Genomic DNA, 25,346 nt, shown 5'->3' with positions numbered 1-25,346 from the left:
GTCTAAGATACTTAAATTGTTCCAAATTGTTCTTCTAAAGCTTCATTCTTGGCCCTCTTGTATTTATTATTCAGAAAAATGAACTCTGTCAAACTGCCCAAATGAAAACACTCACTTTATGCAGACAATACCGTAATGTAGGATTACGACATTAGGTTTTATCTCCTAATGTAAAGCTGTGTCCAGTCTGAGCTCAAACTAAATTCATGCTATTTCCAAAACTGAAGTCAGCTTTTTATCACACAGTGCTGAGTGATAGCATTTGACATCTCTGAACTCTTTCCTACTCACATTCCTAAAGACTCGGAAATTTGATAAAACAAAGTTTCAGTCTTCTACCTCTACCACCTGGATTGAACTTTAAAAGAAGCTTAAATTGAAGTATAAAGTAACTCTTGAATTTAAAGCATCTAGAAAACTAAACTTTTACAATTTTTACATTTCCACAGTTCTCTTTTGTTTTATTGAATCCTACTTATTTTCCTTAAAGCGTTGAGTCAAGGTGAACGAGTGACTGTTGAGGTTCTTCTTGAAAATGTAATTTGGAATCTCAGTATGATTGTATAACTGGTCAAATAAAGTAATACTCTGCAGGGTATTGACTATACAATCATTTACTGAAGGCAAGTATTCATGGACCATCAACCCTCACTGTTTGGATCTGCCTACCTGTCCCTAAAACTGAATGTGTCTTTTATGTGAGTGTAAGGTGAGGTGTCCTTTCTACCTTTAGCGCTGATGCTCCGCAGGTCTGTGATCTTCATCAGGGTTTTGGGGAACATGTGTGGTTTGCTGGGCCGACGCTTCCTTACATAAATCTTCAGAGCCTCCAGGAGTGGCTCCTGAAGCTGGTCTACCTTAGAGGGCTCCTCTAGATCCTGACGGTCTGACACACACAGACACACAAATATTTGAGGCTCAATTATGAAAAATCCACATCTTTGCTTTATCTGATGTAGACAAGCTGGAGGCTAATGAATGTATCACAGCGTGACGCCTGGTTTGATTATGCAAACTAATTTGCTGTGGAGGAGAGATTAAAGTGATGGTTACAACTAGATAAACTTGATCAGAAAACTCATTTGAATCTATTTTTTTTGTGTGGGTTTAACAGCAGGGAAGCAACAGTTGAACTCTTCATAACATAACATCAGCTGTTGCTTTCAAAGTGTGCCTCTACCCAAAGAGCACTGTTCTGCACTTAGTGGTTATTGGTTAAATATTTGAGGTGTTGGGTGATGCAAGTTTACATATGTGAGCCCACACAACACTATAGTTGAAAGTTATTCTTTTAAAGAAAACACTGTCATATCACAATACATCTTGGGTGGGTTTTTTTTTTGTGTTTTTTTGTAGTACTAGTAATTTATAGGTTAAGTTAATATCAGAGATGGTAGATAAACCAAACTCAATACTCTAGTAAGGGCGGAAGTACTTGCCAAAAGATACTCCACTGAAACACTTTTTCTCCACTACAAAACTGATACTTTTGTTAACATGAGTGTAGAAATCTAGTCAGCATTTGTTACACATGTGCCACATAAATAAAGTTTCCACGGAAATCTGAATCCTGAGTTTCACTCATGATTCAAGGATTGAGCATAATTTGTGACAATTGGTCTTTGTCACTATATAAGAACCCTCAACTATTGATCTCTCAGCCATGAGCACCTCAGCCATTGTTGTTAAAATTATCTTTAGCTACACACTCCTGTTGTCACTGAAAAAAATATTTACCTTTTTTTATCACTGTGTTGCTATATTAAATATTCTTGTGCAAGGTTTGACACATATTTCAACATTGACGTATGTACAATTTTCTGAAATGTGGCGCAAAGCATATATTCACATTTTTCCAGTCTACGTGAAAACATTAATCACATGCCCATATGATTAGCACACTGATACTGGTTTCATCCCTTGTAATAAGGGAAAAGTCAAAATGAAAACGCTTCAGTTAAGACAGCTGTCTAGACTAAGTTACCATGAACTGACCCTGATAAGCAGCAAAACATGGATGAATAAAGGATAGGTTTATATTTCTGATTCTAAATGGCAACAATGTAATATATATAAACTGAAGATAAACACTGAAACCGGTTATGCTGCATTCAGTAGCCCTGGTATTTAGGAGATTTCTCCAAAAACAAACTTCTTACATATTTGATCAGGAAAGTAACAGTCTTCTTTGCAAAAAGTTTTTTCTGGAAACATCAAAAGGCTTCAAGCTTCCAAATTAGTCACAATAACTGGATATCTTTCAAAGCTGCATGCTTTTTTTTGTTAAAAAAACACAGAGAATATTATGCTAAATACATTTTAAGATTTAAGTTTAATAAAGCTAGACTGCTGAAACTTTAGACTCCAGGCATGTTCCCTTCATCCCTTTAACTGTAAGGCTTTTAGGAAATAATCTATCCCTAGTCAGTGTAGTCAGGAGGACTGATTATAGCATGAAACACCCATTTCAGTGTTTACAGACACACTTACAAATTGTGAACCTATCTTTTAATATGAGGCTTCAACAGCCTAAGTCAAATCTGCTTCTTATTGTCCCTCAGAACAGCTCCACATGAGATAGTCAGTATTATTCACTTCATCTGTGAGTGCTAATCGTGTTTTGAATGATTAGTGTAGATTCAAATGCAAATCCAATGAAAATCAGAAGATAAATAATAAATGAAAATAGTCACAGTCCTATTTAATAAGACAAACCATGGTAAATAAAAATGTTTTATCTCACTTTTCCATGTGATCAACTTTAATACATACTTACATAAACATGTCTAACAGTATCATAATATTTTAGTTCTACCCACTAAATGTGACATTTCACAAACTCCCATCAGGCCTTGTGGTGGCAGTGTGTGCACAGGAATCTGCAGCTGCTGGACCAGCAGTCAAGGTATGTGATTACACATCTAATCAGAGGTGTCTTGCACTTTCCATGGATTATGCAAGAGTGTGTAATATTTGCAAAGGCTCTGGGGATTGAGTATAAAAATATGTACTGCTGAATGAAAAGCAGTATTGGAGCATGAGCAGAGATGAAAATATTTGAGAGACGGGAGAGTGGTGATTAGCACTGAAGCTGTGTACGTTTCTGTGGACATACAGCACAGTTTTGTGAGTGAGCCTGTGTGTGTGTGTGTGTGTGTGTGTGTGTGTGTGTGTGTGTGTGTGTGTGTGTGTGTGTAGCCTAGTCTGAGGGAGTTAGTCATGCCTCAGGTATTTTGGTGAAAAACAAGCAGAGCAGGCTCAGTTCCTCTGGAGGGGCCGTTCAAAGCTTCCACTCAGCTAACAGACGCTGATGTGACATACCTGTACATCATCCCTTTCTCTCCTCTCTCTCTCATGTTTGGCAGTCAGAATACTGCCGCCTCAATAAGAGCTACCTGTGCTTGACCTGGTTTCAGACTCCCGTGGAGACTGACTTACTTTACGTCCCAAACTGGACAGCAGCTCCACTCAATATTTAACTGGAGGAATCAATAGGCTCTGGCTATGTTGAATGAAGAGCAGTCAAGAGTAGTTCAGTGTGAAGTGGATCAGCTTATTTATTCCCCTCAGTGAACTCAAAGACGACACTATCAGCTCATACACACGTACACATTACATCTTTAAACCAGAATTTAAAGTAAAGAAACGGTGTAAACAAGCTGCAAAAATCCTTTACTCCAATGTCTAAATCTTAAGCCCCTTTCAGACAGGAACTCTAGAGAATTTCAGGAGGATCAGATCCTGACATTGTCTGGCGTTTCCCTTTCAGACATGTAACCAACATTGGGACGTTGTCTGTGCGAGATGCATTCTCACTTGTGAGAAACTGTGTAACTGGGCAATGGGTGGTGGTTTGGCACTTCGAGCAGGGGGTGGGACATGATGCAAAAACAAAGCTGCGGAAGTGACATTGCTTTGTAATCTGTTCGTATAGCACAGAATCTTGTGCGGTTCCTTGTATTTGTTTGATGATTCCCAGTTTTGCCCTTACTTGGAGATGTTCACAAATTTCGTTGTCCTTCCAGTTTGACATTGTTATTGTGTCCGTATGAATGAGTTCTTCACCTTCAGGTGTTTGTATTTGCTAATTTTTGCTGCAATTGCAGGACATCATCATCACACCCACCCACTCATGGTAAATTCTTTGCAGTATTACCTCCTCTATTCACAAATGAGCTCAGTTGGAGATAATCTGGACTTTGCACTAGGGAACTGCCTGGGTAAATTCCGGGTAATTGTAGAGCCAACAGACTTGAGTGTTTACATTCATACATACACCCACCCCAGAAAAAGACTGGAAAATGACTGAATTCCAGTGCATGTCTGAAGAGTAAAGGAGCCGACTGAGATCATGAAAAGATTAACAAGATATTAGAAAAAAGGTTCAGCTATGAGTGGTAGCTATGTGGACTCCTCAGTAGGCCACTAAAGTGGGCTCAAAGTGGAAACCAAAACATCCAAGAGAAACAGAGAAAAGGAGACAAAGAGGAAGAGAGACACATGTGGCTGATTATCCCAAGCAAACAGGCTGCACAGCCTGCTGGGGTTCTGTGTAGCCATTATCTCATCTAACATTTTTTTCCTCTCCAGTTTATGACAGTTGTCACTGCAAAATCCAAATGCTTTAAATACTATAGCTGTGTTTCTAGGCGCAGTAACTCTGCAGACAACAGAGAGAATGGAGGACCACAGTTTCCAGTGAGCCCTGTACCATCATACCAGTCAATTTTTGTTCAGTTACAGTGGAAGAAAAAGCTAATAATTGCATGAAGAATAGTTTACTGCAGCGTAGGAAGATATCTATATAGTGTGACCAATGTGGAGGGTTGAAGCATTTTTCCTTAAAATTTTTTTGCATTGATAGAGGTTTGTGGATTCTGGCCTACATTATGGACACGGGAAGAAGTTGTCCTGCTTTTATCTGCCTTTAGTTAGATGTTAGAAGATAACAAAAAGTTAACATCAGTCTTTGGTAGAACTGCCTACAGTTCGTATATGTAACATGTGATAATGTGTTCCAAGTAAGGCTTTGCACCTGCTACTTAACATTAAATGTATCTCAGATGACTTTGAGTATAATGCTTAGTACAAATTCGATGAATCCTAATTAAATCTTTCTTCTCTCTCACCTCCAGAAATGAGACAGATGGCGCTGAGAAGGCCTGTCTCTGTATCGTCCATCTCGATGGGCAGCAGCTGGTTGGCAAAAGTGAACACCAAGTCAGTGAGTGGGCCGAAGCCAGCATTGTGCATCTGTGTTCGGTTGAGGGTCAGCCCGTCCGAAAAGGTCATGGTGTCCTGGTCGGGGGTGTACCTCGTACAGATCCGCAGGATCTGGCAGGAAAGAAAGAATGGCAGGATCATATTCAGTGTACAGGACACTGACTTTGAATTAGTGAATTCATCTACAGAGGTGAAGCTGCAGATTATTGTTGTTATTGCAAAACCTGAGGTGGATTAAGTGTTTTGCTCACTTCCATTGATGTCAATGAGGGCAAAAAACCTAAAGATGGCAAGTGGTCTGTACTTATATAGTGCTTTTCTACCTATTGGCACTCAAAGCGCTTTACACTGCTTCTTATTCACCTATTCACACTCATACACCGATGGGGGAGCTGCCATGCAGATAGCCAACACTCACCGGGAGCAACTAAGTTGGGGTTCAGTGTCTTGCTCAAGGACACTTCAACATGTGAATGGAGGAGCCAGGAATCGTACCCACAACTGTGAGATTGGTGGCCAACCGCTCTACCTTCCTGCGCCACAGTCGCCCCAGCATAAAGAAAAAAGCCATTATTTGTTTACTAAAGCAGCCCAGGGAATTTGCTGCGCTAAAAAGTCACAAGTTGATAGAAATTATGCCACCAGGAAAATTCCTGAGCTTGCTGACAGCGAGTTCCCAACTTTCTAAACAAGGCTAAATTTCAGGGTATAAGTCATTTGTTTATACTGCAGATCAGCAAGAAACCTATAAAAAAGAAAACTCAAAGTAACTCTTCATCAATAAATCATCAATAAATTAACTGTCTAGAAGACATCCTTTATTAATGAACAATATATCAGTCAGTAATGCTTTGTTGATCAAAAACAGTCATAATCATTAATTAGAACAATCTTTAAGCTAAATACCTTTGACTGACCTTGAGCTTAATGTCACTTATTGCAGAGAGATCTGAGCCAAAGTTTGTTCTTATTTAGAGCTGTTCCTTCAAGCATTAATAATTCATTTCAATAAAAAATGTCTCTCAAAATAAAACTGTTGTGAGCTTCAAATGACTGGTTCCTGTACAATGTTTCTGTCCTGTTGTCCTGTCCTGCAGGTTACATAGAATATTGTATTAGAGGTGACCAAAACTAAGTTAAAAAGAACAAATATTGAGTGGATATTTGTCAAGTGGGGAGAAAAAGGTCTAAAAATGATTCTACTGCTCTGTGTCTGTGATAAAAGTACACAAGGTCAATACTTAAGTAAAAGGGCAAGCATTTCCATATCACAATACTTCATGACAAGTAAAAGCGCAATTTTTAATTTTTTATGCAAGGTGAAGTACTACGGCAACACATTTTATTCACCAAAGAAACGAAACCTTACCTCGTATTTACGTGTCTAAGACAGGTTCTAAAACATTCTCATACTTACAAGATCCCGAAGTCAAGCGCAGTTCTTGAGTATATGGTCCTTATCATTATTCCTTACCCACTTCTGATTTACTATTTCTAACATGTTAGATCTAATATACACTAATCACAAAAGGTAAGGGATATTTGACTTTCGGGTGAAATTTCTGATTGCAACTAAATTGCACTATAACCTTTACAGGTTAACTTTATTTGACCGTCTCTAAAACTTTGAATGCATGTGTCCAACTTTGTGTTTCAATACTCAAAAGATAACATGCTGTTCTCTAACTTGGTGATTAACTGCAAAATCCCAATGTGAATCGATCATTATGAGACCAAGATGACACGCAACATTTCACAAGTTGACATTTTTTGTTGTGGTATACCCACCTCTGTTGTTAGCTTTTGTTTGAGATGAAGAAATTACCATTGCATAATACTAGATTCAAACAACTTTATTGATCCCATAGGGAAATTGTGTTACCTTGTCATAGCTGCTCTCCACGTAAAAAGGAAAAACCAAGACAATAAACAAGTACAAACTACTGATCAATAAGTAGGTAAAAATCCAGCTAGATAAAAATACATAAAATAAAAATGATAAATAAAATAAATAAATACTATTTGTCCGTTTTGACCATTTAGTCCCCCTCCTTTTTACAGAAGAGGGATGAGTTGAACAGTTTAATGGCCACTGGGAGAATAGATCTCCTGTGGCGTTCTGTTGAGCACTTGACTGTGATCAGCGGAAAGTTCTCCTCTGTGCAGCCAGCAGGCAGTGGAGTGGGTGGGAGGGATTCTCCTCTCAGCAACATGGAGAGGGTCCAGCTTGTACCCCAGAACAGAACCAGCCCTCCTTATTAGTTTGTCCAGTCTGTTACTGTCTGCCACCTTCACATTGCTGCCCCAGCAAACCACAGCATAGAAGATGGACCTGGCTACCACGGCTAAAACATCCATTCTACTTAAATGCCCTAATTTCATGATATAATATCACTGAAGCTTGATCATTTTACATTGTCCATATGTTTCGCCCGAAATTTGAATACCCCAAATTTTTTGAGTATTGTATTTATAAGGTAATAAAATGTATAATGTTGTCAGCTTGTTGTGCTGCCCCCAAGTGGTCAAAATAGAGTCATATCTATGACAAGCACAATCAAAACAATGACCTTCCATACTGTCAAATAGAACAGAAGCCTGTGGGTCTCCCTGCAGCACTGTGTGCATGTGTGTGTGTGTGTGTGTGTGCACATGTAATGAAGCAACTGACAGTAAATGTGAGGCCTACAGTAGCCTTTGAAGCTTTTTGAGTGGGCCGGCTCTGACAGTGAGTGGCAGGCGTGTCTGCAACATGAAACAGAATAAAACATGGCTACTGGCGGTGACTCACACCGGCTGGCCAAGCCTGCGCTCAGACACACAAACACACAAACACATACACACATATACACACATAGTGTTTGATCTTTCCTCTGACACTCCCTCACCCAGCCCCCTGTGCACATTATCTACGCCCTTCAGTATAGCAATGTGCTGGCGAGTGGCTGTTGATGGCTGAGTTAGAGCCAAAAAGTCATAACAGCCAGCCTTCAACTTCTCACCTCTGTGTCCCTGGGAGTTCACTGTTTTGTCACATCAGACAAGTATGACTTAGTCAATAAAAACTCAAAAATCCATGTATTAATGTGACACTGCCGCAGAAACCGCACCTGTTAAAAACCATACACATGCTGAATAACTAATAAGGTTTGACTATTCCTCAGTTTCATCAGCATTCATTTATCCAGGAAAAGTCTGGATGGTATTTAGCTACTTTGCATTTACATCTCATCATAATATGCATCTTCATGCATTAATCATAGATTTTGGATCCCCTCACAAAAAATGCAGATCATCCTTTGTGTCACTTCATGCTCTTATACGTCAAATCTTTTAAACACACGTATAACAAGTTAAAGCCAGAACTAACCACTTCATCGTCAGACAGGGCTCTAGGTTCCCATTGTAAAATAAGGGTCCAACAGAATACCACAGTTTAAGGTCTGCCTGCCTGTGGATGATTCTGTTGGTTAGGTTTATCTCTCTTTGCTTTGTCTTTAACTCAGTTAACTAACTCTGTTTCTTGGAGTCAGCTCTACACCCCAGTCAGCTATACTGTGCAGCTTAAAGGGTGACTTCACCAATTTTTAACTCACTTTCTATGGCTTTAGTTTACAAATCTATATTAATACTTTTAAACTTGCCTCTGACTTTCCTATATTAAATATTTCTCCAATTCTAGCAGAAAAACTCCTCCAAATGACATCACCCGGAGGAGTATTTCATCATTACAAGTTCAGATGATGTCATCTGGATGAGCTTTAAAAAAAACAGGTTGACTGTGATTGCAAACTCCATAGTGTGAGCAACAAGATGACATAATCTGAACCAAAGGTTCCTCCAGATCATGTTATCTGGAGGCACTTTTCAGCTAGAGTTGGAGAGATATTTTAATAAAGTGAAATCAAATGTGCGTTTAATGGCGTTTAGGTACATATACTACCCAAACTAGAACAAAAAAAAAACTTGGCTGCCCTTCGGGTATTTGGAGTTATACAATCAAAAAGAATGCTAATAAACACACTCTTCAAACAGAAACTGCTGCTCTTTTCTGATTGGTCTGAATACTGTTAGAATTAAATATATGTTAATTGAATGACAAAAATGCTCGTTTGTGATCTTTGGTGATGCTGGTGGGCACATTTTTTACATAATCTACATCTGGATAGGGCTGTTGCCCCTGCTTGCAGCCTGGAAGATAACCTCTAGCTTTACATTTATCATAGTCTACAGACATGAGATTCGCAGTAGTAGAAAGTAACTAACTACATTTACTCAAGTATTTGACATAATTACAATTTTGATATACTTCTACTTTACATGTAACTTATTCTGGACAATGAGTATTATTAAATAATTATTTACAGTTTAATACTAGTAGGTTACTTTATGTAGGTAAGTTCGACGCCAGAGTTTTCCATGTAACAGAGCATTTCTACATTGTATTAAAAATATTTTTATTTAGGGTGAAGATCTGAGCCAGACACCAAGGATTGGAAAATGATATGTATTCACTTCATGTCACTGGACAGCTGCAGTGTGTAGTTAACACAGATCTTTGGTTTGGATTTTTTTCTGCTTTAACAACTACAAAATATATTGTTAACATCTTTCCCATAATTTGCAGTTTACAGCACTGAATAATAAAAAAAATATTATTTATAAGTAATTCAGACAGATTGATGCCCAATGAAACAACTTCACTGTTCTGTACCTTTTTTTTTAACCTAAAGTAAACATTTAAGCATGTACTTATTATTTTTACCTGAATTCATAATTTTATTCTATTCTAGTAATTTTTTTGGAAAGTTCCTGCACTTATATTTGAGTATGCAGTTAGTGAATTGCTGCCAGGTCAGGAGAGATGAATATATCTTCTCATTTAATTCTCTGTATTAAGTAAAATTCATGTTTGAGAAATAACTGACAGAGATATGGTTAATAATGTACCATATCTAAAATTAGATTTCTAAACCCAAATTGCACATTCTGACATCACAAGGACAACAGTCTTTCTTCCAATAGTCTCTTAATATTACTAATAACCTGAGTGTCACCATAAGACACATAACAAGCCTGTCACCACTTTCTTCTTCTTCTTGCTCTTCCTCTGAACAACAATAAACACAACTACAGCGAAGCATTTATGAGAGAGACAGAAGAGGACGATGGAAGAGAAACAGCCATTTGGTCTTTTCCATCTCATTACTGTTGCCATATTAGTAAGCTACAGTACATGGCTCCACTTAAAAATGACTAAATACAAACAAACACTCAGCTGTGAACAGACGACAGACCATGCAGACATTTCAGCATCTGTCCTCCATAAAGACCACACAGCATCAGCTACAAAGAAGTAAATATAAAACAGACAAGCAGATAACTCCCTAGCATGTAAATAGGTGGATTTATATAACTGTGCTATGTCACTGTAGAGGGTTTTAGCTCATTACTGCATATTTTGCAAAAGTTTCGACTCTACTGAAGAAACATCTTACAGTCAAAATGCATCTTGCAGTGACTCTATTAGAGAGAAACTAGTTCACAGTATGATGACTAATCTAAAATGTAGGAAAGTAGCTGAAACTGAAACCCAATTGGTAAAATGTGCTAAGACCTTGTTTATTATGAATTATTTTACATTTACTGGAATAATTTTGAGAAGTGGCGTTCACAAAGATTTGAGCTCAGGTCAACATTAAGCACTGTCAGTCCTAGTTTACCATTGATTTGTTTATTGTTAGCTCTTCTCATTAGTGTCATATAATCACAATTTCAGAAGCCAATTTTTCCTGATTCAGGGATGATTTATAATTTATATATGTATTTTAAGATGCCCTGAGTAATTGTGGATCTACAGAAATGTAAATTTAAATGTAAATTGTAAAAATGATTGAGGCAACAGTTAACATGATCCTTTGTAATTTATTCACCTTTTGACAGGAAATTCATAATTGAACTTTGAAACTGTACGTAACAACAAATCTGAACTCATTCTCTTTTGTAGCTTACAAAATGATTAGATAAGTTTAAATAACTTTAACTTTAAATCAACTTCTCACTTGCTAGAAACTGATTTTTGGCCACTTGGGGGCAGAATAAGCAAGTGGTGAACACATCACTGTAGCGATCTTGGGCTGCATTTTGAAAATTTTTGGACTGTGGTTTCCTCCCACAGCGCAGAGACATGCAGTTAGGTTGGGGGAACACCCTGAATAGTTAGTGACCTTCCCAGTACCCCAATTCTTGCTCAGTGACAACTGGCACTGACTTCAGCCCTTCCCTGGCCCTTAACAGGGTTAATGCTATAGCTAATGACTGGATGGATAACAAGCTTGAAAGTTGCTTCTTTACATGTCCAACAGCTATAAAAGATCAAATTAATTGTAATCTCCGTCCCATATTCTCTTCCCTCTCTTTAAGTTCTGATTTTGGTACAAAGGACCTAATTTTGTTGCTTCTGGAACACAAACCATCAAGCAACCAGTTTCTCTTAAGTGCATTAAATGTTTAGCTGTGACCAGGGAAAGATAACCCATCCTCAGATAAGCTCTGAAATTTGATCTGATATTCACCAAAGTCACAAATATCAAATTATTTCTAAGTTGATAAAACTGAAATGTCCTTTTTGAGCACATCTGTTAAACATACAAAGTGATGATGGAAACAGCAATGGGAACACTGAGGTTCTGATGTTACTAAACATTAGTTGTAGTCGTGCGTTAGTAAACCTGGAGTCCAATCAATAAAATGACAATGGAGTATTGGTTTATAACTCCTTTGACTATTAAAGCCACTCAAACACTGTCAGTGTGCTAGTCAAAAGCAGCATCAGCTGATGTGAGCCACGCCTAAAAAAAGAGATCTTAAAAGACCTACGATCAAGAGTTGTTGATTTGCACGTATTTGGAAATGGTAACAGGGGCTTTGATGTCTACAGAATAGCAGAAACTGTTGTTTACTACCACTTTTACAACACAAGCACAAGTATTAATCTCTAAAAATGTGTGCCCCTCGTGAATAAAAGAATTAATACCCACCAGAATGTCGAGGCAAGCAGCTTTCAGGAGCGTGATCTGGTCCGCGATGGTCAGCCCTGTAAAGCCAGGCACTCGTTTGGCAAACTCCACGATCTTGATAATGCACTTAGTGGCCAGCTCGCTGAACTTGTCCCACAGGCCCAGGTCTAGCCTCACACGGTGGTCTGCACTCGAGTTCTGTCACACACACACACACACACACACACACACACACACACACACACACACACATAAACACAGAACAAGATGTCAGGCAAAGAGGCAGCTGCTTTCATCACTGCACAGACTATTGCTAATGATCTCCTCAACACACCCTCTTCACTCCGCTCTATATGTGTCACACTTACATACTGTAAATAGGCTCCATAAGACCTGAGTTCTCAAAAACACTGGCAGGATTGTTGTGAATATGCTGAGCTGAGCCGGGTGGCCGAGCCCTGCGATAATGAGCATAACAGTGTCAGTGGGATGCTTTGGCAATGATGGCATGCAGAAACAGAGCTGTGACAGGCAGCAAAGAGTGGTTTGAAGCCAGAGGTGCCATTAATACAACTATATGGTCCATAACCTACAGTACATAAACACTAAAGGGTAGTAAAGATGGGTGGAATCCACAGAGCAATACAGACATAATGTAGCTAATTGCAATGTGAAGGAAGATGAACAAGTGAAAGCAACTCTAAGAGAACAGAAAAAGGAAAGAAATAGAAAATTACAGCTGAGGCGAGAGGGTAGGAAGTCAAGTATGGGTGAGGAGTGTGGAAGCAAGGAGGAAAGAGAAGCTGTTGTATGAAACCTCAGAGTTTGATACATGGGAGGTAATGTGCAAGCTAAGGTCAGATGCATCAGCTTGCTGATTTATGGTTTTTGATTAAAAATCACATGACAGCTGGTGTCACCCACTTCAGAATAAAAGTTATGTTCATAGTTTGGGTTATTATTTATATCAGTAGGGGTTACAATCTATTGACAGTTGAGATCTGGGAACATGGCACCATTGATTTAAAAATTCTGACAGGGCACGAAAACATAAGCAATGCTCAGTTCAACAGATTATCTGAACCACTTACTTTGGAGGTAGTTGAAAGTGAGAACACCTGACATGATACTGAAATTATATTTCCAAGCGCAAGGAATTTGGACAGTAAAAGCATTTTTACTGACCAAATATTTCACTGTTTTTAATTGTTCTTGCAGATAAATAAAGGTTGAAGTGAATGAACAAATCAGATTTTAGGTTTTATTGCATGTTAGAAAAGAGTAGAGAGACAGCGTGGTGGAAATTTTTTAAGGACCCAAAACACCAACAGATGCTGGGCCAAATAACAGATAGAGGAAAATGAGGACAGAGGTAGGAGAGATAAGTACTATCAAAACCTGTACTGTAAAAATGTGTAAAAAAAAATGGCATAGTTTTTTATCATTATATAACATAAACAGCCTGAGACTCTCATGAAGGTTAATACATTTTGTGTTGGTGATTACATTGAATTCACCAACATAAGCCAAATACACAAACAAAGAAGCAGAAAAAGTTAACGGAGCTACAATAATTATGAGGATGCAATAAAAAAATGTAAATATTAAATTTATAAAATACATAAACATTTGCTAAGAAGAAGCCTTCTTAAGCAATGTTACTGTGTTTGCAGATTTCAGCTAGTAACTGAAGATACTAGTTCATAGACTCACATCAACATAAACTAGGACCATTCTTTATTTCTATGAATCAGGATTGTCTCTGTCTTTCTTTTGTATGTCTATAACATTTTAGTAATTCCAGAGTAACATTCTTGCTTTTATGTTAGCCTCTTAATTACCCGCAGTTTGTCTGAGACACAGGATTTGGTGATTGTGTAATGGGTAGGTAAATGTTTACTTATTATGCGCTGTGGATAATGGCAGCCACAAACACTTTGAAGAGGGGGAGAAAAAGGAGGAAACCAAAAGGCCATCAGAGCAGAAGATAGGAGTGTGGACACATTCAGATAGAGAGCAGAAGGAGCAGCAGTGGAGAATTGTTTAGGCGAAGCTGAGGAAAGCTGTGTGTGCAGGCTGATGGTGGCAACAAAGCATCTGATGATCATTTTATTTTCTGATGCTTTACATGGAATAGCCCATCTGTTCCACATGACTGAACCCCCATGTGTGGCAAGGACACAGAACACACAGAGTACAGGAGGCAACAAACCCCTACACTATAACACACTGGAGGGACAGTCTTTACAGAAGGAGGTTGGAGGAAAAGACCAAGATCACCTACAAAGAGATGTTGCATAGCTAAAAGCATATGGGAGAAAGAGGCATCAAATCACAACAGAGCCTATTGGCTACTGGGGCTAAGAGCAACCCACAGCAACCTCCCTGGAAAAGATATAGTAACCATCACAACAGCACACATCCAAAAGTGAGTCATAAGTGTAAAGAACTGGAGAGCACCAGGCCCTGACATAATCCATGCATACTGGCTAAATGAAACTTCCCTCCATTAGCATCTGGCTGTAAATCATAGAGGGTAAGATTAGTAGACACATGGCATCAAGCTGTATAACAGGAGTGAACAAGACAACAAATCACTGACCCAGACCACTAGGATCTACAGCCCATTGGAATGTTATTCAGACTATATAAGCGTAGCCAGATGATAAAAAGGAATGGAAAGGTAGTCGGAACTGAGAGAGAAAGGACCATGTCGAGGACAGCTACAAGTAATTTAGGTAAATGGTCTGCACTTATATAGCGCTGTTTTACTTATTGGTACTCATTCACCTATTAATACTCACAATCACACACACACTCACACTAAGTTTGTGTTCAGTGTCTTGTTCAAGGACACTTCAACATGTGACCGAAGGAGCTGGGGATCAAACCAACAACTAAGATTGGTGGACGACCTCTCTATCTCCTGGGCCAAAGTCACCCCATATAGTGCTTATATAGTGCTCAAAGCGCTTTACGCTGCTTCTCATTCACTCATTCACACACAGATGGAGGACGAAACTGCAAGGAAAGCCGCAACTGCTAAATACCTACAGAGAGTAAGGAAAGTCCTGAAAAGATGGCTAAATGAGAAGAACAAGGTCCAGGAAATCAACACATACTGTATACCCTGTTGAGATAAGGTAACTCTCTGGCATAATAAGCTGACCACAAAAGCCACTAGAATTGCCACTATCAGGGATGAAAAAACAAGATCCAAACAGGGAGGGCATACATATAACACCATAACCAAGTAGCTGGCATAGTGTACAGAAACGTGCTGAGGACAGATTGGTCCCAAAGTCAAAATGGGACAGAACTCAGAAGGGGGTTGAGAATGAAGAAACTAAGATCCTGTGGGACATGCAGATACAGACCAACAAACTGGTAATGGCGTACCAACTGGAAATAGTAGTGGTGGAAAAACAGATGAAGAAGGTCGAAGTGATTGATGTGGCAATTCCAAGTGATAGCAACATCAAGAGGGAAAGAGGGAACTGGAATATGTGAGGGCTGTAACCCCGATATTCAAACTTGAGCATCAGGTTTGTATATATCTACCAACTTTGTTTAGATCTAAGATGGCTCCATAAAATTAAAGCCTTGTCTGTATAGTAGCTATGGCTTTACCAAACAGTTTATATAATGAATGTTTATCCAGTCAACACCTTTTAGTGTTAGTTGTCAAACTGCCAACTGTTCAACCTATCAACTAAATTCCAACAACAAATGTGTCCTTTAAAGGATAATTCCTGTCATTTTCTAAATACCATATTGTTCACAATTATCATCCATCCATCCATGTGTCACGGTGGCAGCAGGTTCAGCAAGACATCCTTCTCCCAGCAACATTTCTGAGGTGTTCCCAGGCAAGATGGAATATCTAATCCCTCAAACATGTTCTGGGTCTCCTACCTACTGCTACCTACCTACTCCTCCTACTGCTTGAAGGACCTCCAGCGGGAGGCGCTCAGGAGGCATTCTCATTAAATGCCTGAACCACCTCGGGATCGTATTCTTTCGGTCATAACCCAGAGCCCATGACCATAGGTGAGGGTTGGAACATAGATTTATTGTTAAATTGAGAGCCTTGCCTTGCGGCTTAGCTCCCTTTTCACCACAACGGTTCGGTACAATGTCCGCATTACTGCTTACAATACAACAATCTGCCTTTCAATCTCACAACCCATGTTACCCTCACATGTGAACAAGACCCCAAGATACTTAAACTCCTTCACATGGGGCAGTGACTTATTCCCATTGTGAAGGAAGCAATCCACCGTTTTCTTGGAGAGAACCATGGCCTCAGACTTGGAGTTTCTGACCCGCATCCCAGCCGCTTTCCCAGTGCATCCCAGTGCATGCTGAAGGTCACAGTCTGATGAAGTCAACAGAACCACATCATCTGCAAAAGCATAGAAGAGATTCTGAGATCCCCAAACTGGACTCTCTTCTCCCCCTGGAAGCTCCTAGAAATCCTGTCCACAAAAGTCACAAGCAGAATCGGTGACAAAGGGCAACTCTAAAGGAGCCCAACACCAACTGGGAGTGTGTTTGACTTATTACCAAGAATACGAACACAAATCACACTCCGGTTTTACAAGGACTGGATTTTCTTGCAACACAGCACCCCATACTCCCGCAATACCCCCCACAAAAACACACGAGGAACACGGTCATAAGACTTCTCCAAGTCCACAAAACACATGTAGACTGGATGGGCACACTCCCATGACCCCTCCAGTAGTCTTGCAAGGGAAAAGAGTTGGTCGACTGTTCCACGGCCAGGAACCACATTGCTCCTACTGAATCCAAGGTTTAACCCTCCAGTCACCCTTTATAAAAATGGGGGAACGCCACCCCAGTTTGCAACTCCACAGGCACTGTACTTGACCTGAGGTCTGCTGTATATGCACAAACAACAGCCATGGCCTTTCCCTCAGCAACTTTTAGCCGCAGCTTACGAAGCCTTGAATCAGTATGCCTATACCCCTGCCTTGCCTGCCACCTGCATTACATCGCACCTGACCCTGATTCCTATCCCTGCAGGTGGTGGGCCCGGTCTCCCTATTCCAGGCGAGGTACTAATTTCCTAAACTGCCATATCATCAGGGTTCATATGAATCGCACTTTGTTGTGGCTGTGGCTTTCCTATGGGACCACTTTACCTTGGGAGACCCTACCAGGGGTCATAGCCCCCGACAACACAGCTCCCAGGATCAAAAGGACACATAAAACCCTTCCACCAAGGTAAGGCGGTGATTCTAAAAAAAACCCTAAAAAAACAAAAACCAAAAATGAAACTACAACATTTTTTCTAACCAAAAATTGTAAAATTGCAAATGTAACTTGCCATTATTTCACTAGAGATTTTGCACATGGACAGACGACAGGCCTATCTCAGACCACTGTACAAAGAAATGCCAATTTGGAGCATTTGTCAAAAACTGTTTATAATGCATTCTGTTATGACTGTTTGTTTTCTTGCCCCTTGTTTTGATTTCTCTATTATATAGCAGTTTTACAATGGAGATGTGTGAGCATATAAACGAGAAGTAAATTAATACTGTATATAAGTAGGGCTCTTGACAGAACCAAAAAGGTTTGCAACAGCCCAGCCATGCATGTGTTAGGAATGTAGACAGTATGATTCACATGTCTCAGAAGAGACTAAAACAAAGCCTTTGTGCAGCTGTAATTGACTGTTGCATGGGCTTTTTATTTTCAGATCACATAAATAAACTGCAAAGACACACTGACAAAGACTGCTTTGAGTCTCCAAACAAACTGCTTGGCTCAGGCTGTTTATTCAGGAACAATAATGAAGAAAGTTTCATAAACCACAGTATTTTCAAACTGACAGACAATCTAGAGAAAACATAGCCTCTTTGAAATAGTTTAACTAATATTATTATTGATTAACTTGACATTCAGTTGTGATATTTAATTTGGCTAAACCTGTAAATATTTTAGGAATGCATTAAAGGTTTTAAGTATTGCAAAAACATATAAATAATACATAGAATTGACAGGACAAGAACTGGAGTAAAATGAAGCATTGCATACTATATCACAACCCAGACAAAGAGAATGTTAAAGTTGGAAAGAAACATAAAACATCAGTATGTAACATCTAAAAAGTCAATCTTAAATTCTGATACTAAAGTTTTCACTTTTAAAAGTTGAACTGTAGGAGTGCAAATGCCTACTCTAAAGCTTTCAAAGAAATAGACTGGCTATAAGACAGCTAGCCACAGGGGTATTATGTAATCAATGCATTTATGCCAAATTGCATATAATCTTTCTCTCTGTATTTTATTCTTGCCTGGGTAGAAATGCTTCTGGAAAAACATTCCACTCTGAAAGTTTATAAAAAATCTATACAGAATCTCAGACCCCTTCATTTTTGCATGTTTCTGTGCTGTAAATTTACTTTTAAATGATGGAAACTGCAATTTAACTAATCACTCACTCAAGAACCTATAATGATATAATGAATATAATATAATGAAATATGGGTAACATGCAGAATAATTCAAAACTGCTTCCTGTTTGCTTTAAAATTCCTTCAGGTTAATCAAATGCCTGACTGAAGTCCACCTGTGGCAAACTGAATTTTTTTGGACAATGTAGAAAGACAAACACCTGCGTATACAATGTCAAAAAATCTTGACAAAAATCAAGACATGTCCAATGCCTCTTTGTAAACCTCCACATGAATTTTTGTTGTGAGGAATAGATACAGACAAACTGTTTTCCAGGAGCACACGAGTCTCAATAATTGCAAGAGAAGTTCAGAACCACCAGGTCTCTTCCTAGAGGTTGACATCCAGCCAAAACTCACTCCAACACAGCTTGAATTAATCTGCAAAATGGGAGAACCAGTGTTTTCCTGCATTTTATACAGAGCTGACAGGTGTTACAGTAACAGTGAGTTTATTTACACCTCAGACATAAAAAGCTTCACCTAATTCCATGTCCTTTGCTGCATAGTTTGTGCACTGGAAAAAACTGCCATTTAATATAAAAGCTTTACCAAGTATTTACCTATTGCTTCTTTATCTCCTTTTATCAGGCCATGTTGTAACAAAACAAAACTTACTCTGCCATCATATAAATTCATTCACCTAGAGCCAGATTGTAGTGCATTAGTAAGTTTACTGAAAACAAAATTCTGTATTATTAATGATATATTATTAGTCAATTTATCATGACAGATAAACATTTATTGCAAAAAATAAAATGACTGAAATACTAAATATTTATCTATGGCTTTGAAAGTGGTACAAATGTACCACAAGAAGCCCACAAGTACAAGAATGTGCAACAGTGCTCTAGTAACTTTACTTCCTGTAAAATAAATACATTTTAAAATATTTTAATTTTGAATTGGGTTACTAAAACCCCCGCGTTCTAAACAATTTAAGAAGTGGTGAAGTGTAAGAAGTGTCCTTGAGCAGTGGAAAAACTGAGAATTGCAATCAAAAGTAATATGAAATCTTTTAGTGAAAATCCTACATGTGCTCAATATGTAGGAGCTATTTGAGTGTTAAATGGCAGTGCCCTCCAGTCCACAACAATCCCTCTAAAGTCAGTGTGGAGACAACTTCTCACTCAGCACATCAATCCCCTGTGGTTGTTACTGTGAGACAGTTAGCACCATGGCTGCTGGACAGTGTCATGAGCAAACAATCTATTGTGCGGTAACACAAGAGAAAGAAAGAGAGGGAGACAGAGATAGAGAGAGACATAAAGGGAGACACAGAACAGCAGAGAGAGAGACAAAGAGAGAGATCATTAAATATGAGCTGGGGTTAAGTGAGAGGAACATTAGGGCTGTGTTTAAATCACAGACAACGAGCTGCAGTCGACACAACAGCACTACGGATGCACATTCCACTGATTGACGTCCAATTTGATGGGGATGGAGGAGGCAGAGGTGCCAACATATGTGTGTGTGTGTGTGTGTGAGAGAGAGAGAGAGAGAGAGAGAGAGTGTGTTTGCACAATGGACATTTGTTAAGGGATAGAGGGTCCTGATATTAAAGCAACTTATCTTGCTCTTCCCTCTGGGTGGAGTGAAAGAGGAAAGGAAAAAAGGGGGGCTAAGAAAGGTGGAGGGTGAAATAATTTGCAGTTGGATTTTTTTCACCCTCTCCCCACTGCAATTTCAGTCAATTACACCAGTCCCATAATTCAATAGAGCGAAACAAGGAAGTTGCCGGGGAATTCTAATTTCATTTAGGAATATTTATTCAAACAAATTAGACAAGTTGCAGCATTAGAAGAGAAGCTGGCAGTGTAGAAATGAGCACTCTGAAATACATCAGCAGTGTCTGCTCGTGTGTGCAGACGCACAGAGTAAAAAGGCAGTAGAAGTGGCCAGCACCTGTGATGGATAGCAACTGCAGGCAAACTGTAATGTGGCTAATATCTCCACTGACTGGGCTGCGTACTGTACAGCAGCCTAGAGCTGCTGGGGCCCCGCCGAGCACTAATGTCTTATTTTGTCTTTGAAACTGCCAAGCTCGTTTTTCATCACCATCACTGTCAATGAACCGTTATTCATTGTCGAGCTAAGCCCTCTCACTTGCGCAGCTATCTCTGCTAACCCAGCAATGAACTCCTAAATCACTGCAGACTAGGATTTGAATATTTCACCACATAATTGGAGCTTTAACCTAATCTAGGGGTGCGGGAGCTCCTCTTCTGTTTCCGACAAGGAGGACTCAAAAGGCGCATCAGGATCTAATCGCTTGTAATAATGAGGAACTTCTCACAGTCTGTGAGCAAGCATAATTACCACTGATCCAGATTAAGGCTTTATCTGAAGCCCAACTGCCACTCCAGCAAACAGCAAACAGTGGCTTATACCATAACCCGGGAGCAATATTTTTGCTATTATGTCCCACTCTTTTCAGCTGTGGATTTGGCTTCAATAAAGACTGTTTATTTTGTAAAATCAGGAAATGTCTCATGGGAGACGGAATGGGATGAGGGTGGAGTAGAGAGGGGTTATAGCAATTAGCAGTTTTGTGTTTGGACTGAATAGAGAGAAATATAGTTATGGAGATGGAAGCTGACTGTACATCAAAATGACAGCAATGGCAGTGTACAGCTGTACACTGTGGAGAAATAACAGCTGTACTGTGTGCAAGTTTTTCAGGGACTGAATGATCGTCATCACTGCAACAAAAGAGCCATTACAGCACATTATAGCTGTTCAGTAGCTTTGTTTATCTTAGTATAAACAGTAGTTTTTATGATTGACAGGTGTCATGAGATTTCCACCAAATCATTATCCATACACCAGCTCCCCGCTCCCAGCTCACTACAGAAGAGTGTTTGTGGCGCCCCTCTGTCAATCACAGCACACTTCCACTGACTGTAATCTATATGTAAGTCCTCTAAAAAAATAAACACATTAAACGCTGTCAATTCCCCGTACAATGCTGCCATGTCTACGTGTCAATCAAAGAGCCACTATCTCCGCTTTCTATTGAGCTAGTGATCAACCATTGTGCAGCTCCGCCCGTTTGTCTTTCAAAGCATCAAAAAACTCCACCGAAAGAGGGTTTGTGGCGTCAGCTACGTGTTGGAAATTACTCTGGAGGTTTTCTCGACATTTGTATGACCTCTGACTTTTGCACTAAGTCATGATGAGTATAAAACCATCCCCCAGGAAAATGAGAAGTTAGCTGTCACTCAAATGGGGGGAATCATTTCCATACAGGGTTGATTGCTTTGAGACTGGGCAGTAAGAATCTCATGTGTCCAACTGATGAGCTTCTTCTTCAAGGCCCTGCAAGGATTAACATTGTCTTGCTATCTGGTCTTTCATGGTTTGTTAGTTCAGCAAAAGGCCCAGTGTTTTAGGGTTCAGGGACAGCACAACTCTCATCCTTTTCATCTGCCGAGGTAACAAAATGGAATAAAACCTGACACTCAGCTCTGTCAAAGGAAAGAGGTATTTGATTTAATGGAGCAAATAATGACACAAGTTGGATCAAGTTTATTCTACTTTTCAGACATGTCAGAAACCAGAAAACTCCAGTCTCTGTCCCACCAGAATGGTGGATGGCTGCTGGGCTAGTCAGCATGTAACTGATGAGGGTTTGCTTTTGGCAACATCTTAGGTCTTTTTCACCTGAATCTTGCTGGTACGTTCTTTCCTAGAGACTGAAGCCCAAGATCCTATATTGAGATAAACTCATTCCACGCTAAAGCCAAAGCCCTGGGAGGATTTAACAAAAAAGGCACCCCAGTGCCTCACTAACTAACTCCCAGGTCCTCACTAGTCAACATTCTCTCCCTACAAGCTGAATTTCTATTGTGAGTATTGTAGCTATAGCGTAATTTATAGTGAAGGTACTAATTTATTGTAGTAAGTACCAAAAAAACAAGCCCCTTACTCAGCAGATTTTTGGTGAATGGTGTAAGTATGAAATGCTGCATGGTATCTGAGCAAAATGAAGCATTTAGCATTGCAAGCCTTGGTGGTTCTTAAACCTTCAGCAGGCAATACTAGCCCACAAATGTTTTTTCAGGGGGTAGAACTGTATTTAGACCCTGGGTCCAGTAGAAGCACAGGTGAAGAAACAAATGTTCCTATTTCCTGGTCCAAGGCAAAAGTTTCCTTTTGTGGAAATGACGCTTTACATTCACTGACAACTTTGGCTGTTCCAAAGACCCTGTTCAGTGGTGACTGAACTTGTTTGAAGTTCTTGAATCTGTTTTACATCTCATTCAAAAGCCATTTTTAATTATAACTGACTAGTTTAGAGTCCCAGGTATTTATTAATACCTTAGAGCCATTGACAGCACCTGTGTTTTGTCCCATTTAACAATGGTGTATTCTTAGGGTCCTTTGAGTTTGGGGAGGTCAGGACTATGGTGTAAAGTGCCTGATAAGTGATGTTCTAGACTATATTATACGCTAATAAAATTAATAAAATTGTCCAGGCTCTTAATGAATCAGAGTTAGATTACCTAGGACTCCAAGCCTGTCAAAGGTGAGGAAGCCTTTATGATGAGAGGTGAAACGTTTCCAGAAATTTCAGGCAAGTACAGTGTAACTGAATTGCAAATTTAGAAAAGCCATGACCTGGACTACTTTTTCTGTCTTGCTATCACAATTAATGTCAATTCAGTAAGTACTGGGGAGGAAGAAGTGCTGGTAAAGATTTTCATGGACTGCCAGTGGTTTACATCTGAGTTCAGGATCTGCAATAGATTGAGATCGATAGTACAACATAAGACACCAATGTTTAATAAGAGCTCTGTCTTTAGGGCTAGACAGTAAGACTGGATCAAAGAGCAAACTGTGTCACTGGTCAACAAAGCGTCACAGAGTCAAATATTGCAACACTGTTAGGTATGTTCTTGGAAACGTGTATTGGGCACTGCAGGAGTGGACTCACCGTGGTGTATTTGCCAAGCTGGCAGAGCGAGGGGAAGGTTTCTTGATGGGCCTTTCGGATCTTTTCAATGATGGTCTCCAGCTCAGCTGTCAGCTCATAGCTCTCAGTCAGATCCAGCTTTGGACTATCCTTCTTCTTCTTATTCCGGTCATTGCGAACAGCTGAAGAGGAGTAAAGAATTAGGATTAGTGAAAACAAGGACGGTTGCATATTGATGATTTGATTATTGTAGCAAATGAGAATGTCCATGAATGAAATTAGCTGAAAGACAATTTTAAGAGCAAATAAGAACTTTTTTTTGCTGGTTATTTTTCAGAGATACAGCAAGTTTGTCAAGTTACAAACTGAGACATTACATAAGAACAGAAAGTTCTGAGATGCAGACTGCTCTGTCAGCTCAACCCGACACTATCAGCTTAATGCCAATGGCAATGTTTTAAAAAGAGAGAAAACATAACTGGATAAAAAAACTCAAGTGTTTCATAAATTGACTGTGTGATATATGTGGTCATTATAAATTCATTTCCTTTTTCAGTTCTTTTTTTAGCTCATCTGGGGAAAGTTAAGGTCAGAATATCACATTAGCATTGCTAGATGTGTAAATAATAATAAACTCACTAACTTTATAATGTTAAAGGTTGAGATTTAAGGTGTTTCTATGAAAAGAAGATTACATTTGACTTCTTATCAACACCATGACAATTATGGCATGAACGGACTGGTGGTCAGTTGGGCTATGGTATGGACAGATTATAGTACTTATCTCCATAATCAGGCATTAATCCTACAAAGTCCAACAGATCTTTTTAAATCAACAGTTCTTTATATCCTTAAATCAAGCTCTCTTGATTGAAATAACATTACCTGTACCGGAACAGTTCAACAAAGATACATAGATCCCATGCACAAGCTCAGGATAGATGTTTGTACTTTCAAATGCAAATGCAATTTTAAAATAGTTTGTTGCACATTGCCTCGGTGGCAAATCAGTCACAATCAGGGGTTTTAGATGCTTAAACTCAGCTCATATTCTGTCTCCACATCATCTGCATTTACATCCCAATGCACCGAAATTAAGCAAGAGTCAAAATGAATTTTTGTTTCAGAGAATTAGAGTGAATGTACTGATTACTCAGCTGACAGATGTATTGACATTATTTCATCCATACATTTTTGAATATTTGTTTGATGAAAATCAATGGAGTGATAGTGATCTTCCATTATATAAAGTACATTTACAGTTAGTAAAGCAAAGTTTGACGATGACAATATTAAAGTAAGTCTTTTTGAATCCTTCGCACAATTAGTAAAAGAGATATCACGGGAAAATACTGGACATTTTAGAGTGTTACCCTTACATTTTAGTAGCCTTTCCTGCTTCATCCCTAAGTATAAAAAAATCTTCAAAGATGTCCAGATATTGATCCTAACCCTGTCCATTGTCAGGGTTTATAGTGTCAGTTGGTGGGCAGTGAGAGGGGTGTGACTGACAGAGGAGTTGGCCTCCACAAAGAAAAGCTACCATTGCTGACCACACAAGTTGGCCATAAAGCAGGACAATAAAGTAGTGGCTCAGAATAGAGCAAAAGACCATCTCACCATTTGCTTCACACATCATATAAACTATGCACCTGTATATACTGTTTGTTATATGTGGTATTACATTGTAAAATCACATAATCGT

General features: G+C 39.2%; 1 protein-coding gene across 2 annotated transcripts in view; it reads right to left on the bottom strand.

The window, feature by feature from the left end:
* The window catches only part of LOC137129761 (retinoic acid receptor beta-like), a 179,720-nt gene that overhangs the window by 8,400 nt on the left and 145,974 nt on the right, over positions 1-25,346 (bottom strand). For both annotated transcript variants that reach the window (XM_067509012.1, XM_067509020.1), the window contains 4 exons: positions 23,663-23,823; positions 12,264-12,440; positions 5,130-5,334; positions 728-886 (listed from right to left, as the gene is read on the bottom strand). In XM_067509012.1, the coding sequence (XP_067365113.1) occupies positions 728-886; positions 5,130-5,334; positions 12,264-12,440; positions 23,663-23,823 (702 nt within the window). The remainder of the gene's footprint in view (positions 1-727; positions 887-5,129; positions 5,335-12,263; positions 12,441-23,662; positions 23,824-25,346) is intronic.

This window comes from Channa argus, chromosome 1 (genome assembly GCF_033026475.1).
Source record: "Channa argus isolate prfri chromosome 1, Channa argus male v1.0, whole genome shotgun sequence".
NCBI lineage: Eukaryota > Metazoa > Chordata > Actinopteri > Anabantiformes > Channidae > Channa > Channa argus.
This window is presented reverse-complemented; position numbering and strand designations above follow the sequence as displayed.